The sequence below is a fragment of the Pristiophorus japonicus genome, chromosome 15 (genome assembly GCF_044704955.1).
Source record: "Pristiophorus japonicus isolate sPriJap1 chromosome 15, sPriJap1.hap1, whole genome shotgun sequence".
Lineage (NCBI taxonomy): Eukaryota > Metazoa > Chordata > Chondrichthyes > Pristiophoridae > Pristiophorus > Pristiophorus japonicus.
The window spans coordinates 138039775-138053395 of NC_091991.1; the positions used below are offsets into that span (position 1 = coordinate 138039775).

Below are 13621 nucleotides of genomic sequence, written 5' to 3' on the forward strand. Positions count from 1 at the left end.
TTTATTTTGTTTCAAGCAATTTTTGCAACTTAGCGAGTGGGAATTTGATCTCTCCCTGAAATATAGCCAAATTCAGAGTCAGATATTTCTGTCTTTTTGAAAATAAAATGCACACATGCAAACCCATTCTACAATCTCCACCTTCATTTTCCGCAGTAATGTGAAGGGATAAGATTTCAAAGACAGAGGAAAAAAACAAGGCTTGTGGCTGACGGACAGTGGTGAGGCACTCAACCAACTTTCTGCTACAGATGGTAGTGGGCGGTCAACTCCATGCAAATCAGCACAAAACAGTTCCCTACCAGACAGAACACACGCTCGGGTTTAGTCAAGTCTGGAACCGCAGTCCAGAGAAGACAGGCAGGGTTCTCAACTGATATGGCACTCGTTCAAGTTTTTTTGTACTTGGATTCAATTGGATACAAAGTGAGAACATAGTCAAAGCCACATAAAATACCAACAATTAAACCAACTTTTTCTTATAGTATCCCCTCACTTATAAAACCCACAGAAATTAAGGGCAATAAATGTACCTGAGAGACAGACGAGGTTTTGAATTGAGCAGCAAAATGTTTGTATGAATCTGGCCGTGTACAATTGTGTGAAAAATCACCATCTCCAACTAGGGATGCAATGAAAGAACAGTGTGTTAAAGTTAAAATGCACTCAAGTGAAGGTCTGCAACTCCTTCATGAAACAGGGTGCTGTATTTTTGAGATCAGTAGCAATGGACAGAATTACGATAAAAAAAAATCTTCACAGGCATTTGTTCATATAAATGTGCAGAGGCAATTCTAAATATCTGTATAAATTATCGTTCCACATGGAGGTAATCATGTTATCAATGTTAGATAAACAGATAAATGTGACAGCACTAAATCATCATAATCTGTAGAATGTGCTCAGTGCAACTTTACAAAGTACAGGATTATTTAATGAATGTAAAAGAAGCAGAAAGACAAAATCTATTTGTTCTTTTGATGGGAAGAACAACAATTTTTGACCCTCTACTGAAAAACCTGTAAATGGAATTGTGAAAAACTAATGCCACTCCAACTCGTATATAAATAAGGTGAGATGGGTTTATTCAACTCTGAGAAAAATGTTGCAAACACTGCTATGGTCATGTGATACAAACGGATATAAACTTAAATACAGAGGGAAAACAACAGCACAAATTCCTCCACCTCTCAGTGCGGGCTCCCACCTTTCCCGTGTACTTTCAGCAACATTTATTGCCAATGGGGAGATGATAGCTTGCATAAGGAAATAAGAACATAATAAATAGGAGCAGGAGTCGGTCATACGGCCCCTCGAGTCCGCTCCGCCATTCAATATCATGGCTGATCATCGACCTCAACTCCACTTTCCCGCCCGATCTCCATATCCCTCGATTCCCCTAGAGTCCAAAAATCTATCTCTCTCAGCCTTGAATATATTCAGAGACTCAGCATCCACAGCCCTCTGGGGCAGAGAATTCTAAAGATTCACAACCCTCTGAGTGAAGAAATTCCTCATTTTGGTCTTAAATGGCCTACCCCTTATCCCAAAATTATGGCCCCTAGTTCTAGACACTCCAACCAGGGGAAACAACCTCTTCGCATCTACCTTGTCAATCCCCTTCAGAATCTTGTATGTTTCATGAAATCACCTCTCATTCTCTAAACTCCAGAGTATAGGCCCATTCTACAAATCTCTCAACATAAGACAGCCCTCTCATTCCAGGACTCAATCTACTGAACCTTCATTACACCGCCTCCAAGGCAAGTATATCCTCCCTTAGATAAGTAGACCAAAACTATGCATAGTACTCCAGGTGTGGTCTCACCAAGGCCCTGTACAATTGTAGCAAAACTTCCTTAATCTTATACTCCAACCCCAATAAAGGCCAACATGCCATTTGCCTTCCTTATTGCTTGCTGTACCTGCATGTGAGTTTTCTGTGTTTCTTGCACAAGCACATCCAAATCTCTCTGAACACCAACATTTAAAAGTTTCTCACCATTTAAAAAAATATTGTTTTTCTATTCTTCCTACCAAAGTGAATAACCTCACATTTCCCAACATTATACTCCATCTGTCACCTTACTGCCCACTCACTTAGTCTATCTATATCCCTTTGCAGACTCTGTTTTCCTCATAGCTTACTGCCCCACCTAACTTTGTATCATCAGCAAACTTGGATACATTATACTCGGTCCCTTCATCTAGGTCATTAATATAGATTGTAACTAGCTGAGGCCCCAGCCTGATCCTTGCGGCGCCCCACTAGTTATAGTCTGCCAACCTGAAAAAGATCCATTTATTCCTATTCTCTGTTTTCTGTCCGTTAACCAATCCTCTATTCATACTACTATATTACCCCCAACCCCACAAGCCCTTATCTTGTGTAATAATCTTTTATGTGCCATCTTATCGAATGCCTTTTGCAAATTCAAATATACTACATCCACTGATTTCTCTTTATCTATCCTGCTAGTTACATCCTCAAAAAACTCATAAATTTGTCAAATATGATTTCCCTTTCATAAAACCATGTTGACTTTGCTTAATCATGTTATGATTTTCCAAGTGCCCTGATACCACTTCCTTAACAATGGATTCCAGCATTTTTCTGACAACTGATGTTAGGCTAACTGGCCTGTAGTTCCCTATTTTCTCGTTCCCTCCTTTCTTGAATAGCAGTGTTACATTTTCTAACTTCAAATCCATTGGGACCGTTCTAGAATCTAGGGAATTTTGGAAAATCAAAACCAATGCATCCACTATCTCTGCAGCCACCTCTTTTAGAACTCTTGGATGTAGGTAGTCAGGTCCAGGGGATTTGTCGGCTTTTAGTCTCATATTAAACTTATATTAATTACGTTAAGTTCCTTACCCTCATTAGACCCTTGGTTCCCCACCATTTTTGGTATATATTTTGTGTCTTCTACTGTGAAGATAGATACAAAATATTTGTATAACGTTTCTGCCATTTCCTTATTCCCATAATAATTTTTCCTGTCTCAGCCTCAAAGGGACCAATGTTTACTTTTGCTACTCTCTACTTTTTTTACATACGTAGTAGAAGCTCTTGCAATCTGATTTTATATTTCTTGCTAGTTTTCCCTTGTTCTACTTTTTCCCTTATCATCAATTTTTTGATCATCCATTGCTGGTTTCTGAAATTCTCCCAATCTTCACAACATTATAAGCTGCTTCTTTCAAAGTAATGCCATTCTAAACTTCTTTAGTTAGCCACGGATGGATCACTTTTCCCGTGGAGTTTTTTTCTCAATGAAATGTATTTTTGTTGCGAATCATTAAATATTTCTTTACACTGATGTCTGCTTTCATTGCATACTTGATTTAAAATGTAAAAGCCCAAGCTCTCCAACAGTGGTGCTACTGTTATTGATGGCACCCAGAGAAAGCCTACGTCAGCCACGGAGTTCCAACAGCCATAGAATTAACTTTCACTTCATTTTATGCAGATCCTCACAATTGCAGCAACTTTCAGTATGAACAGGTATTGCCTTATGATCTATAAAATGTAAGATTTAAAAAATATGAACAATCTAATTATGTTTTTATAACATTTGATAAAGTAACTTGGGATCCATTAGCTTAGTGGTAAAACTATAACTGATGTACATAGTACTTTCACATTTGAAAACTTGGTTCAGAATAACTCACAGGCAGACAGTAGAGAAAGAACCAAATATCCAAAAAAGAGAGAGATCTGTATACCACACCAGCTCTGCAATTTCTCTAGATTGTTGCATTGGCTAATTACATATCTGGAGAATAATGACTGGACATGATGGGGAGGCAAAGGAAATGGGTGACTTGCACTGCTAAGCTACCTGGTTCTTCCAGCTCTTCCTGGTGCTCCTGACAAGAAGTAGGCCTCAAGATAGATGACACATCCTCTCCGCAGTGCACGTTTTCATGGATTTGCAGGAATGAGTCTCCATTTCTTCTAAATGTGATTGAGCCATCTCTCTTATTATGGACATCTTTATTCTCAGCATCAGACAAAAATTCTTGGGGGGGGGGGGGGGGGGGAGAAATATCACAAAGAAACTATTAATATCAAGCAAATCAATGGACAGAAAATGTCAAATTTGTGTGAAGTATCACCTAATATTTGTAGTCATAAACCATATTAAACTAGAATATAAATAAATGGTGAAAGCTAAGCAGCTGATTAGCTAGAGAAGAGCTGGGTATCTTCTTTTCTGACGATAGCTGAACAGGAGGGAACCTCACATTTCAAATTCATCTTCCAGCGAGATTGAAAAATACTTGAAAAAATAAAGTGAAATCCTCTTCAGCTTTTCCAGCAGCATTGCAGAGCCAGGGTCTGGTAATATTGGGGGTTGCCAGGGTCTGGCAGTTTTTGGGGCAGGGGTTTACAGGGTTAGGCTATGTTAAGGCGGAGGGGAACCCAGGATATTAGGCTCAGACTGTCCTTAGTGTTTTTATTGTTGTACCATCGGGCCTACTGGCCCCCTCCCCGAACTCTTTTAGGGCCATAGACACTGTCACCCACCCCTCCACACCCAATTTCTCTACGGTCAACGTTAAAGCAATTAGTGTGCATTTAGTGTGTTTGCTGACTTAATCGGGTTTCAGTAAACATAAATTTCCCATAAAAACAAAAATGATCGTAAACTGGTCAAGAGTTCATAGTTTATGTATTTTCCAAGGTTTTATACAAAACCATTGTGTTTTACCTTCAAATGAACAAATTGGTTCTCCCTTTTGCAGAAATAACTTCTTTCAAAACGGAATTTAGAGCCAAAATTCAAGGAGCGGCTTGTTGTGACTGACATGCATAACAACCAATCGGGGGAACCTCATAATTCAAATTTGTCTTCCAGCTAGGTTTAATTCAGTTGGAAAAACAAACTGAAATCCTCTTAAAGTATTAAACTATGGAAAATTTGAATTATCTTCTCAAGAAACAATCTTGGATTAACTTTTTAAATGTCAACAGAAGAAACCATATGCATATTTAATCACAGGTTTTGGTCAGTGAGATTAAAAAAAAAAGGTCATAATAGAAATACTTGGTGTGAAACTTGTCTGTAATAAAACTTTGAGAATTCTCTTGTTTGTTTTGAAGTATTTTGAAATAAATAAACAAACAAATTCAAAGAAAACAAAGAATGAGCTCTCAGAAAGCTCGGCTTTGAAACAGTCCGAGGTCTTGAAATAATTTTTTAATGAAGATTAACAACACGAGACAATTCACTGGATAATTTTAATCTTGTTATTGTAATACAGTCCTCACAACTTACAGTGGGCAAATTGGTTTAATGCAATTTGTCTGCTAAGAGCAGTGGATGGTAAAACTAAAAGGTGAAGTAACCAACATATTTTTAGAAAACAGGAAGTTTCCACCTTTCAACTGTCTCTCCTTGTTAGCAGTTGCATCCAGAATCTCATCACTAAAGTAATTGCACTTTAATGAGGTGCGAACAGCTGATTAAAACTGCTTGAAGACCCAACTTTACTGAAAACCAGCAGAGCCTTTTAAGTAAGTAAATACAGGATAAGTACTTATTGAATTGCCTAAAATAGTTGCGTGCTTAATACATTATAAGTGGCGCCAAAAATGGATATAGGCAGCTGCCAGTGATAAGCGTGGGCGGTGCAAGTGGTGGGGAATGTATGTAACTTTTTCATTTATATTTTCTTCTAAGTCTTACTTTGGAGATTAGAAATTTCAGTTATTGAAAAAAAAAGGCCTGATATTTTCCAGAAAGTGTTTTGAAGGATTTGACTGATTCATCGTTATTGGTAGGCTCGCCTGACTGATCATTTAGTATTTAACCACTTAAATAGGTTCTTATTAGTATTTATTTTTCTACTTTTCTCACTTTTGATTTATAGGTTTTTTAACTCTTCCGATCAGATTTGCTGCCGTTTAATTTTCAACCAATTGAATTGTGTGCAACTGTGGAAATATTACAGAACAGGAAATGCTTGCAGACACAAGCCGATATACATATACATACAATATTATGTTTGAAACATTCATTGTTTGAAATAAATTAATGTTTTAAATTTCTAAAAAACCTGAGCAGCAGTAGCATTATAGAATGATTTTGCATGGATAATCCAGCAACTGAGTGTAGATTCTTGGCTAACAATTTATTGTATGCAATTATTAAATATAACTTTTTAAAATCTATTAAGTCATAAATGTAGTAATTTCCTGCTAAGTTTCTAAAGCTTGGGGTAATTATGCATCAAGAATGGTGTGTCTCTGAGTTCAATCAATTGATTTTATAGATGAACAATCGTGGATTCAAATACCACTCCATAATCTTAAGCATATAATTTTGGAGATGCTGTTTTTCAAATGAGATGTTAAAACAATGCATTTTCAGGTGAACATAAAGTTCCCATGGTACTATTTGAGGAGTAGGCGAGATCTTCTGGTGCCCTGGCCAAAATTAATACTTCAACCAACATAACCAAAACAGCTTAGCTGGGTAGTTATTTCAGTGCTGTTTGTGGGACTTTGTTGTGCATAAGCTGGCTACCACGTTTGTCTACATTACAACAGTAATTACACTTCAAAAGTACTTCATTGGCTGTAAAGCATTTTGGGAAGTCCCGAGGTGCTGACACTATATAAATGCAAGTTCTTTCTTTCTTTATAACAGTGACTACATTTCAAAAGTAATCAGTTGGCTATGAAGAGTTTCTTCCTTTTTATTGAAATTCTTAGCTGTTTTTGTTCTCAAGAGGCCAGGGTAAAAGCGGTGCAGCTGTCTTGTCAACTATCAAGGAGTACAGGCTGGAAGCGGATATCTCTCACAGCAAATACCATGAACACAAGATGGCAGCGGTGATATGTCTATACCAATCCAGCCCTTCGCCTTAAGCGGAAAATTCACAAGCTGTGTGAGAGTTGGCATTAAGACGTACAGAAAATGGAAGAGCTCCTTTTCATCGAATATCTCAGCTGGCAAAAGCAAAGATATAGGAAGTATAGATTTCCTATGACTGTAGTGGTGTACAGTTTATGCTTAAAGTGGGTGCAGTAACTGGATGGGAACCCTAATATGCCCCTTGTAGTACTCACCATCCTGTTCATTTCTTTCAATAGTACTGAGATTGAGCTGTGGTGGGGAGGAGCTGGGGACTGGTACTGACTGGCGAGGCATCCCACTGTTTTGGAACAGCTCACTGCCCTCTGCAATTGAGGGAGCTTCTAAAACAAAGAACGAGAATCAGATTCATAGTTTAAAGCTTTTGTTTCAATATAAAAGCTGCTGGTCATGAATACAACCCAGGGATTTATATTGCTCTACACTGCAAATATATTTTGCCATGAAGCGTTGGGATGCAGGTTTGCACCTGTAATCCTCCACACACCAAGCTACAGTCAAGAGTCATGCCTCTGTCAGGGAGACAAAGAATGGAAGTCAGGCATTTCCTATACAGAGAGGAAAGTGCAAAGTGACAGGCAAAAATGAAGGACAAAACAACCCAGAGTGCAGGCAGGAGTCTGCAGTCAAGTGATGGAGTAAGCCCAGCACTCAACCCCATTTATTGGCTGAAGTGGAAGTGGTTCTGCATGAGACATTATGAGGAATCAATGCGCCATCCACACAAGTTAACATGCCTCAAAAGGAGGTGGAGCCAAATTTCAGGCCGCAGTTATCATTAATGTCACTGGATGTGCTCTTTCGGGCACAGCAGCTGCAGGTGTCCTTGTAAAAGATTGCCTGGTTCTCTGCTGACCTGGACCCTGTGAAGCCAGTTCTTCAAGGTCACTACCAGGTAGGTGCGCAAGAGTCTGCATACTTAGTTAGTGGCATCTTGACGGGTCAGAATACACTGACTGTTGATCATTTTGGCAAGCTTTCTTGCAGTACCACCGAAAGCATGACGTACACATGTTTGGGGTGTTTATTATAATGAGTCAGACATGCACACATCTTAGTGGTGCTATTGGGTCTGTTGTTGGAACTTCCTTTGGGAAGAGGGGCCTCTGCAAGCACTAAATGTCTGCAAAGTGAAGTCAGGCTACCTCTCTCTGCAGTTATGAATGTGAGAGTCACAGCATGTGGTCCCAGAGCAGTTCTCCTATAGCTTTATCTGCCTGGCATTCCTCTGTATATCTTTCTCTTCTGCTTCCAAATACCTCAGATAGGAATGTTCTCATTGGGAAGCCGGTAATGACATTGGCAGAAATTAAAAATTAAAAATTGGCAGAGACACACAAGAACCCAAGAGCAGCAGCAAAAGAAATAATACACAGCAATACCACAAAGTTCAAGATTGACATGTAATTTGCGGTCAGCGGCGAAGCAAAGGCACTCCGAAGAAAGCTGCTCTGTGGCGAGAAATTTACCTTTATCCACATGTAACTGATTGGAGCGCTCGGTCATGGGAACTCCCAGTGAAGAGCTGCTGTGACAGCATCAAGCTGTCTAAGCAGCCAATCACAATGAAGAATTCTCACATGCAGCAAATCAGGAAATGAAAAGCTGCTTTTATCCAGACTTTAAAAAAAAGTTAGCGAGCAAAATAAAGATGGGGCTCTTACATAAGGTAGAAGCTGAAATATCATTAACAAACTTTCAAAAAAAGTTTAGAAAATTGTAATTTTATATCATAATGGAGAAATGTGATACTTCACAAATATAAACATTAGTTTTTCAGTGCCAGAATGTTTGTTGAGCAGTCAATACCCTGTTAAAACCCCAGTTACACCTATTCCAACAAGCCTCAACAGTTAATGGGCTTTTTAACAACGATATTAGCGTGGAAAAACTGAAGTTTTCATCAGTTTAACTGATTGCTGGCTTTTGCGGGGGGTGGGGGGGGGGATCCACAGCGCAGCTCTTGCGGTGCAGCAGTGAATGACTGACTGCGTCAGGATTTCCACATTTAAATGTGCCTCCACTAAAGTTGTGGTTAGTTTCAGAGGGGTTATGATGGCGAATGCTGATAGTTCACCATCATTGCCCACCGCAAATTTCAGGCCAATATTACTCAGACTAAAATCAATCCTGTTTAAGGGCTGAAAACTCACCAGCCTTATGAAGGGCAAACGGCTGAATTGAGGGAAGGCTGCAGAGAAAGAAAAATAGAATTAATTAATAACCCATCAATAAACAATGCACCCATACCATTTAAACTCTCTTCAAAACAGTGTGCTGCTGTCTGCATTACTTACCAACAGGTCAACCAATAGTTTAACATCTGTAATGGGGAAAATGCTTGAAGCTATCATTAAAGAAGAAATAGCGGGACATCTAGATAGGAATAGTGCAATCAAGCAGACGCAACATGGATTCACGAAGGGGAAATCATGTTTAACTAATTTACTGGAATTCTTTGAGGATATAACAAGCATGGTAGATAGAGGTGTACCGATAGATGTGGTGTATTTAGATTTCCAAAAGGCATTCGATAAGGTGCCACACAAAAGGTTACTGCAGAAGATAAAGGTACGCGGAGTCAGAGGAAATGTATTAGCATGGATAGAGAATTGGCTGGCTAACAGAAAGCAGAGAGTCGGGATAAATGGGTCCTTTTCGGGTTGGAAATCGGTGGTTAGTGGTGTGCCACAGGGATCGGTGCTGGGACCACAACTGTTTACAATATGTATATATAGATGACCTGGAAGAGGGGACAGAGTGTAAATGTAACAAAATTTGCAGATGACACAAAGATTAGTGGGAAAGCGGGTTGTGTCGAGGACACCGAGAGGCTGCAAAGAGATTTAGATAGGTTAAGCGAATGGCAGATGGAATACAATGTTGGAAAATGTGAGGTCATCCACCTTGGGAAAAAAAAAAGTTAAAGGGAATATTATTTGAATGGGGAGAAATTACAACATGCTGCGGTGAAGAGGGACCTGGGGGTCCTTGTGCATAAATCCCAAAAAGTTAGTTTGCAGGTGCAGCAGGTAATCAGGAAGGCGAATGGAATGTTGGCCTTCATTGCGAGAGGGATGGAGTACAAAAGCAGGGAGGTTCTGCTGCAACTGTACAGGGCATTGGTGAGGCCGCACCTGGAATACTGCGTGCAGTTTTGGTCACCTTACTTAAGGATATACTAGCTTTGGAGGGGGTACAGAGACAATTCACTAGGCTGATTCCGGAGATGAGGGGGTTACCTTATGATGATAGATTGAGTAGACTGGGTCTTTACTCGTTGGAGTTCAGAAGGATGAGGGGTGATCTTATCGAAACATTTAAAATAATGAAAGGGATAGACAAGATAGAGGCAGAGAGGTTGTTTCCGCTGGTCGGGGAGACTAGAACTAGGGGGCACAGCCTCAAAATACAGGGGAGACAATTTAAAACCGAGTTGAGAAGGAATTTCTTCTCCCAGAGGGTTGTGAATCTGTGGGATTCTCTGCCCAAGGAAGTAGTTGAGGCTAGTTCATTGAATGTATTCAAATCACAGATAGATAGATTTTTTAACCAATAAGTGAATTAAGGGTTATGGGGAGCGGGCAGGTAAGTGGAGCTGAGTCCACGGCCAGATCAGCCATGATCTTGTTGAATGGCGGAGCAGGCTCGAGGAGCTAGATGGCCTACTCCTGTTCCATGTTCTTATGTCTCTATTTTATGTCGTTCCAGAAAACAAAAGCTCTGGAAACTAAAAATCAACTAATTGTACAAATATAGACCAAAACATTCAAATCTTACTAAAGTAAATTCTAGCTAGGGGTTCCACAAGCCCCTTAAAGTGCAGCCACAATCCCAGCAAGGAGCCAATAAATTTATCAGTGTATAAAGTATCAAACCCATTTTACTTACTTGTTCTCCTGGTCTCGTACAGCAGCAAGAAAATCCCAGACAAATATTGCATCTCCAACACTGATTACACTTAGCTGGTCTGGAGTGAATGTAGCTTGATGAATTGTTTCAGAGTGACCAATGAACACCTGGTAAGAAAGAACATTAACAGGAGTGAAAACTATCCTGAAGAATGCCTGGCGAGACAAAACGCTAGACAGGAGAGCTGAGCAATCAGATAAACAATCATCAGGTAAAGCTAAATTGACAGACATGCTTCAGTAGTGGAAAGAAAGCATATGCAGTCTACAAAGCTGGATGACATGGTGAACCAAAATCTATTTGCACAGGATATCTATCCATCCAATCAGTTAGAAAATAAAGCCCTCCTGAAAACAGCCATCCTGCTGTGCAGGATAAGCAGCTGCATTTCAATGAAAAATCAATTTACACAGTTTCTAATATACAGTACTAGTGTTGGGATTGAGGCATATGTGACTATACATACTCTGGCTTTGTGGCTGTATGTCATGAATAAGGTTCTTCATTTTCAGTCTGTTTTTAAATTTCATTCCAGTTTCTCCTTTCCTCTAATACAGTGAATTTTGCTGTGATAAGAGTTTCAGATGTTGGAAGCGCACTTACCCAGCCCTGCTCTTCACACATGGCCCAAGACAATGTCGGCAGACTATTCAACTGTGCAAAGCACCACAACCAAATAATCCTGCCATTGTCAAGTTTGCACATACACTTTCCAGTAGTGGCTACTGAACAAATATCAGGGAATGGAAATCATGACAATTTTTTGTTTTTACTATCCTAACCCAATGCAATTAAGTCCAGTAGTAATACCAACAGTACTGCCTTGGTCGATGGGAGTCAACTTAACGCAGACGAGAGACTGAACTGAAAACCTTAGTGATTTACAAGGTTTTGAATTATAGCATTTATGCTCCATCAGGAGACATTTTCAATTTCGTTGATTTTTCACTTGAAATTGACTGATGCACATTTCCCAAAATCTGAGATGGGGTTTTGTTCATCTTTTTCTGCTACATCTGAAGATACCACCTACAGCACTTTCCTTCATTTATCTCGTACACCAATTTTATTTTTAGCAGCAGCGAACATCCCCACTTCTGACCTTGTGATGTAGGGAAGGTCAGTGATGAAGCAGCTGAAGATGGTTGGGTCTAGCACACTGTCCTGAGGAACTTCTGCAGCGATGTCCTGGGGCCGAGATGATTGGCCTCCAACAATCACAACCATCTTCCTGTGTGCTAGCCGGGTATGACTCCAGCCAGTGAAGAGTTTTTCTCCTGATTCCCATTGACTTCAATTTTACTAGGGCTCCTTGATGCTACAATCGGTCAAATGCTGCCTTGATGTCAAGGGCAGCCTCTCTCACCTCACCTCTGGAATTCAGCTCTTTTGTCCATGTTTGGATCAAGGCTGTAATAAGTTCTGGAGCAGAGTGGTCCTGGCGATCTCAAACTGAGCATTGGTGAGCACGTTATTGGTGAGTAAGAGCCGCTTGATAGCACAGTCGACAACACCTTCCATCACTTTGCTAATGATTAATAGCCTGATGGGCTGGTAATTAGCTGGATTGGATTTGTCCTGCTTTTTCTGGACATGACATACCTGGGCAGTTTTCCATATTTTCAGGTAGATGCCAGTGTTGTAGCTGTACAAGAACAGCTTTGCAAGATGCGCTGCTCGTTCTGGAGTCTTCATCATCAGTCCTCATTATCATGCTGAAATTTCCATCTGCTCGACTGTATTTCCACTTCTTTACATAACAGGTACATCTCTTCACAGCCTCAGCAATTCAGAAACCATTGCGCTCCACACAACATTCAATAATTTCTATCTACACTAATTCTTATAATCTTCAATCCACTTTCCAACCAGATGTGCAATTAGCTTCATTTTTAAAAGTCCAATTGAAACAGCATTAACTGTTTCAGTTGCCAATCTAGTCCATATATTCACTTCTTTGGGGCGAGGGAGAAGACAGAAAAAATAAAGCATTCTAATCTTGTCTTTTTGAGACTCTTTACTTCGATATTCACAACCTCTAGTTGTGTACTTATAGCCCAAGTTAAATAATCTTTCACTTGCACTATCTTTTCTCTAATGAAAATAAGTTCAGCTCTACAAATCTCTCTTATTAGAGTCCCAAGTCCCGCTAATTTCAGTGTTGTTAATCTCTGAACCTCTCCAATGCATCAATGTCTTGTGAAGGACCCAAAACAGTATACAATATTCCAAATGTGGCCTCACCAATGATTTACACAAAGTTAGAATAACTTGTTTCAACTTAGTTAGATGCCCTGCAAAAGCATGCACAGACATAAAAAAACTACTAATGTATAAAATGTAAAAATACCATTAAAATTTATCTCAAAACAATAACTGTGTTCGCCTGGAAACAACAACTCAATCCAGGAACTCAACTCAACTGTGTTCAATGCTCCTCCTCCCTTTAAAGTGTTCCCAGAACCCTACTGTGATGAGGCACAATGGAACTCCAACATGGTGCGCTAGAGGGGTGATTGTAGAACTGCATCTCTAAGTCTTAACAGTAAGCTGACAATGTCAGCTGTGATATAGTTACTGAGTAGAGCCACAGAGGCAGTTAAAAATCAGAAGTGATCCCAAATCACTCCAGCAAAGCTCATAATGACTTACAAATTAGCAACGATAAATGCCCAAAAGCAGGACTCTGGGCTATCCTCTTAGCTTTGGATAACATATGGCAGGATATTTAATTTGGAAAATGGGAGAAACTGAATTAAATAAAATCACTTGCGTCTTCATTTTTTCTCGCTTTTAATATATCACTGAATATGAGATGTTAA

At 39.7% G+C, this 13621-nt stretch overlaps 1 protein-coding gene across 1 annotated transcript in view; it reads right to left on the reverse strand.

Moving 5' to 3' along the window:
• wdr90 (WD repeat domain 90) overlaps positions 1–13621 on the reverse strand; it is a 109886-nt gene that overhangs the window by 49372 nt on the left and 46893 nt on the right. Inside the window, exons 17-21 of the mRNA XM_070901756.1 lie at positions 10779–10906; positions 9041–9078; positions 7082–7210; positions 3846–4025; positions 534–622 (exon numbers count right to left, since the gene is read on the reverse strand). Of these exons, the coding sequence (XP_070757857.1) occupies positions 534–622; positions 3846–4025; positions 7082–7210; positions 9041–9078; positions 10779–10906 (564 nt within the window). The remainder of the gene's footprint in view (positions 1–533; positions 623–3845; positions 4026–7081; positions 7211–9040; positions 9079–10778; positions 10907–13621) is intronic.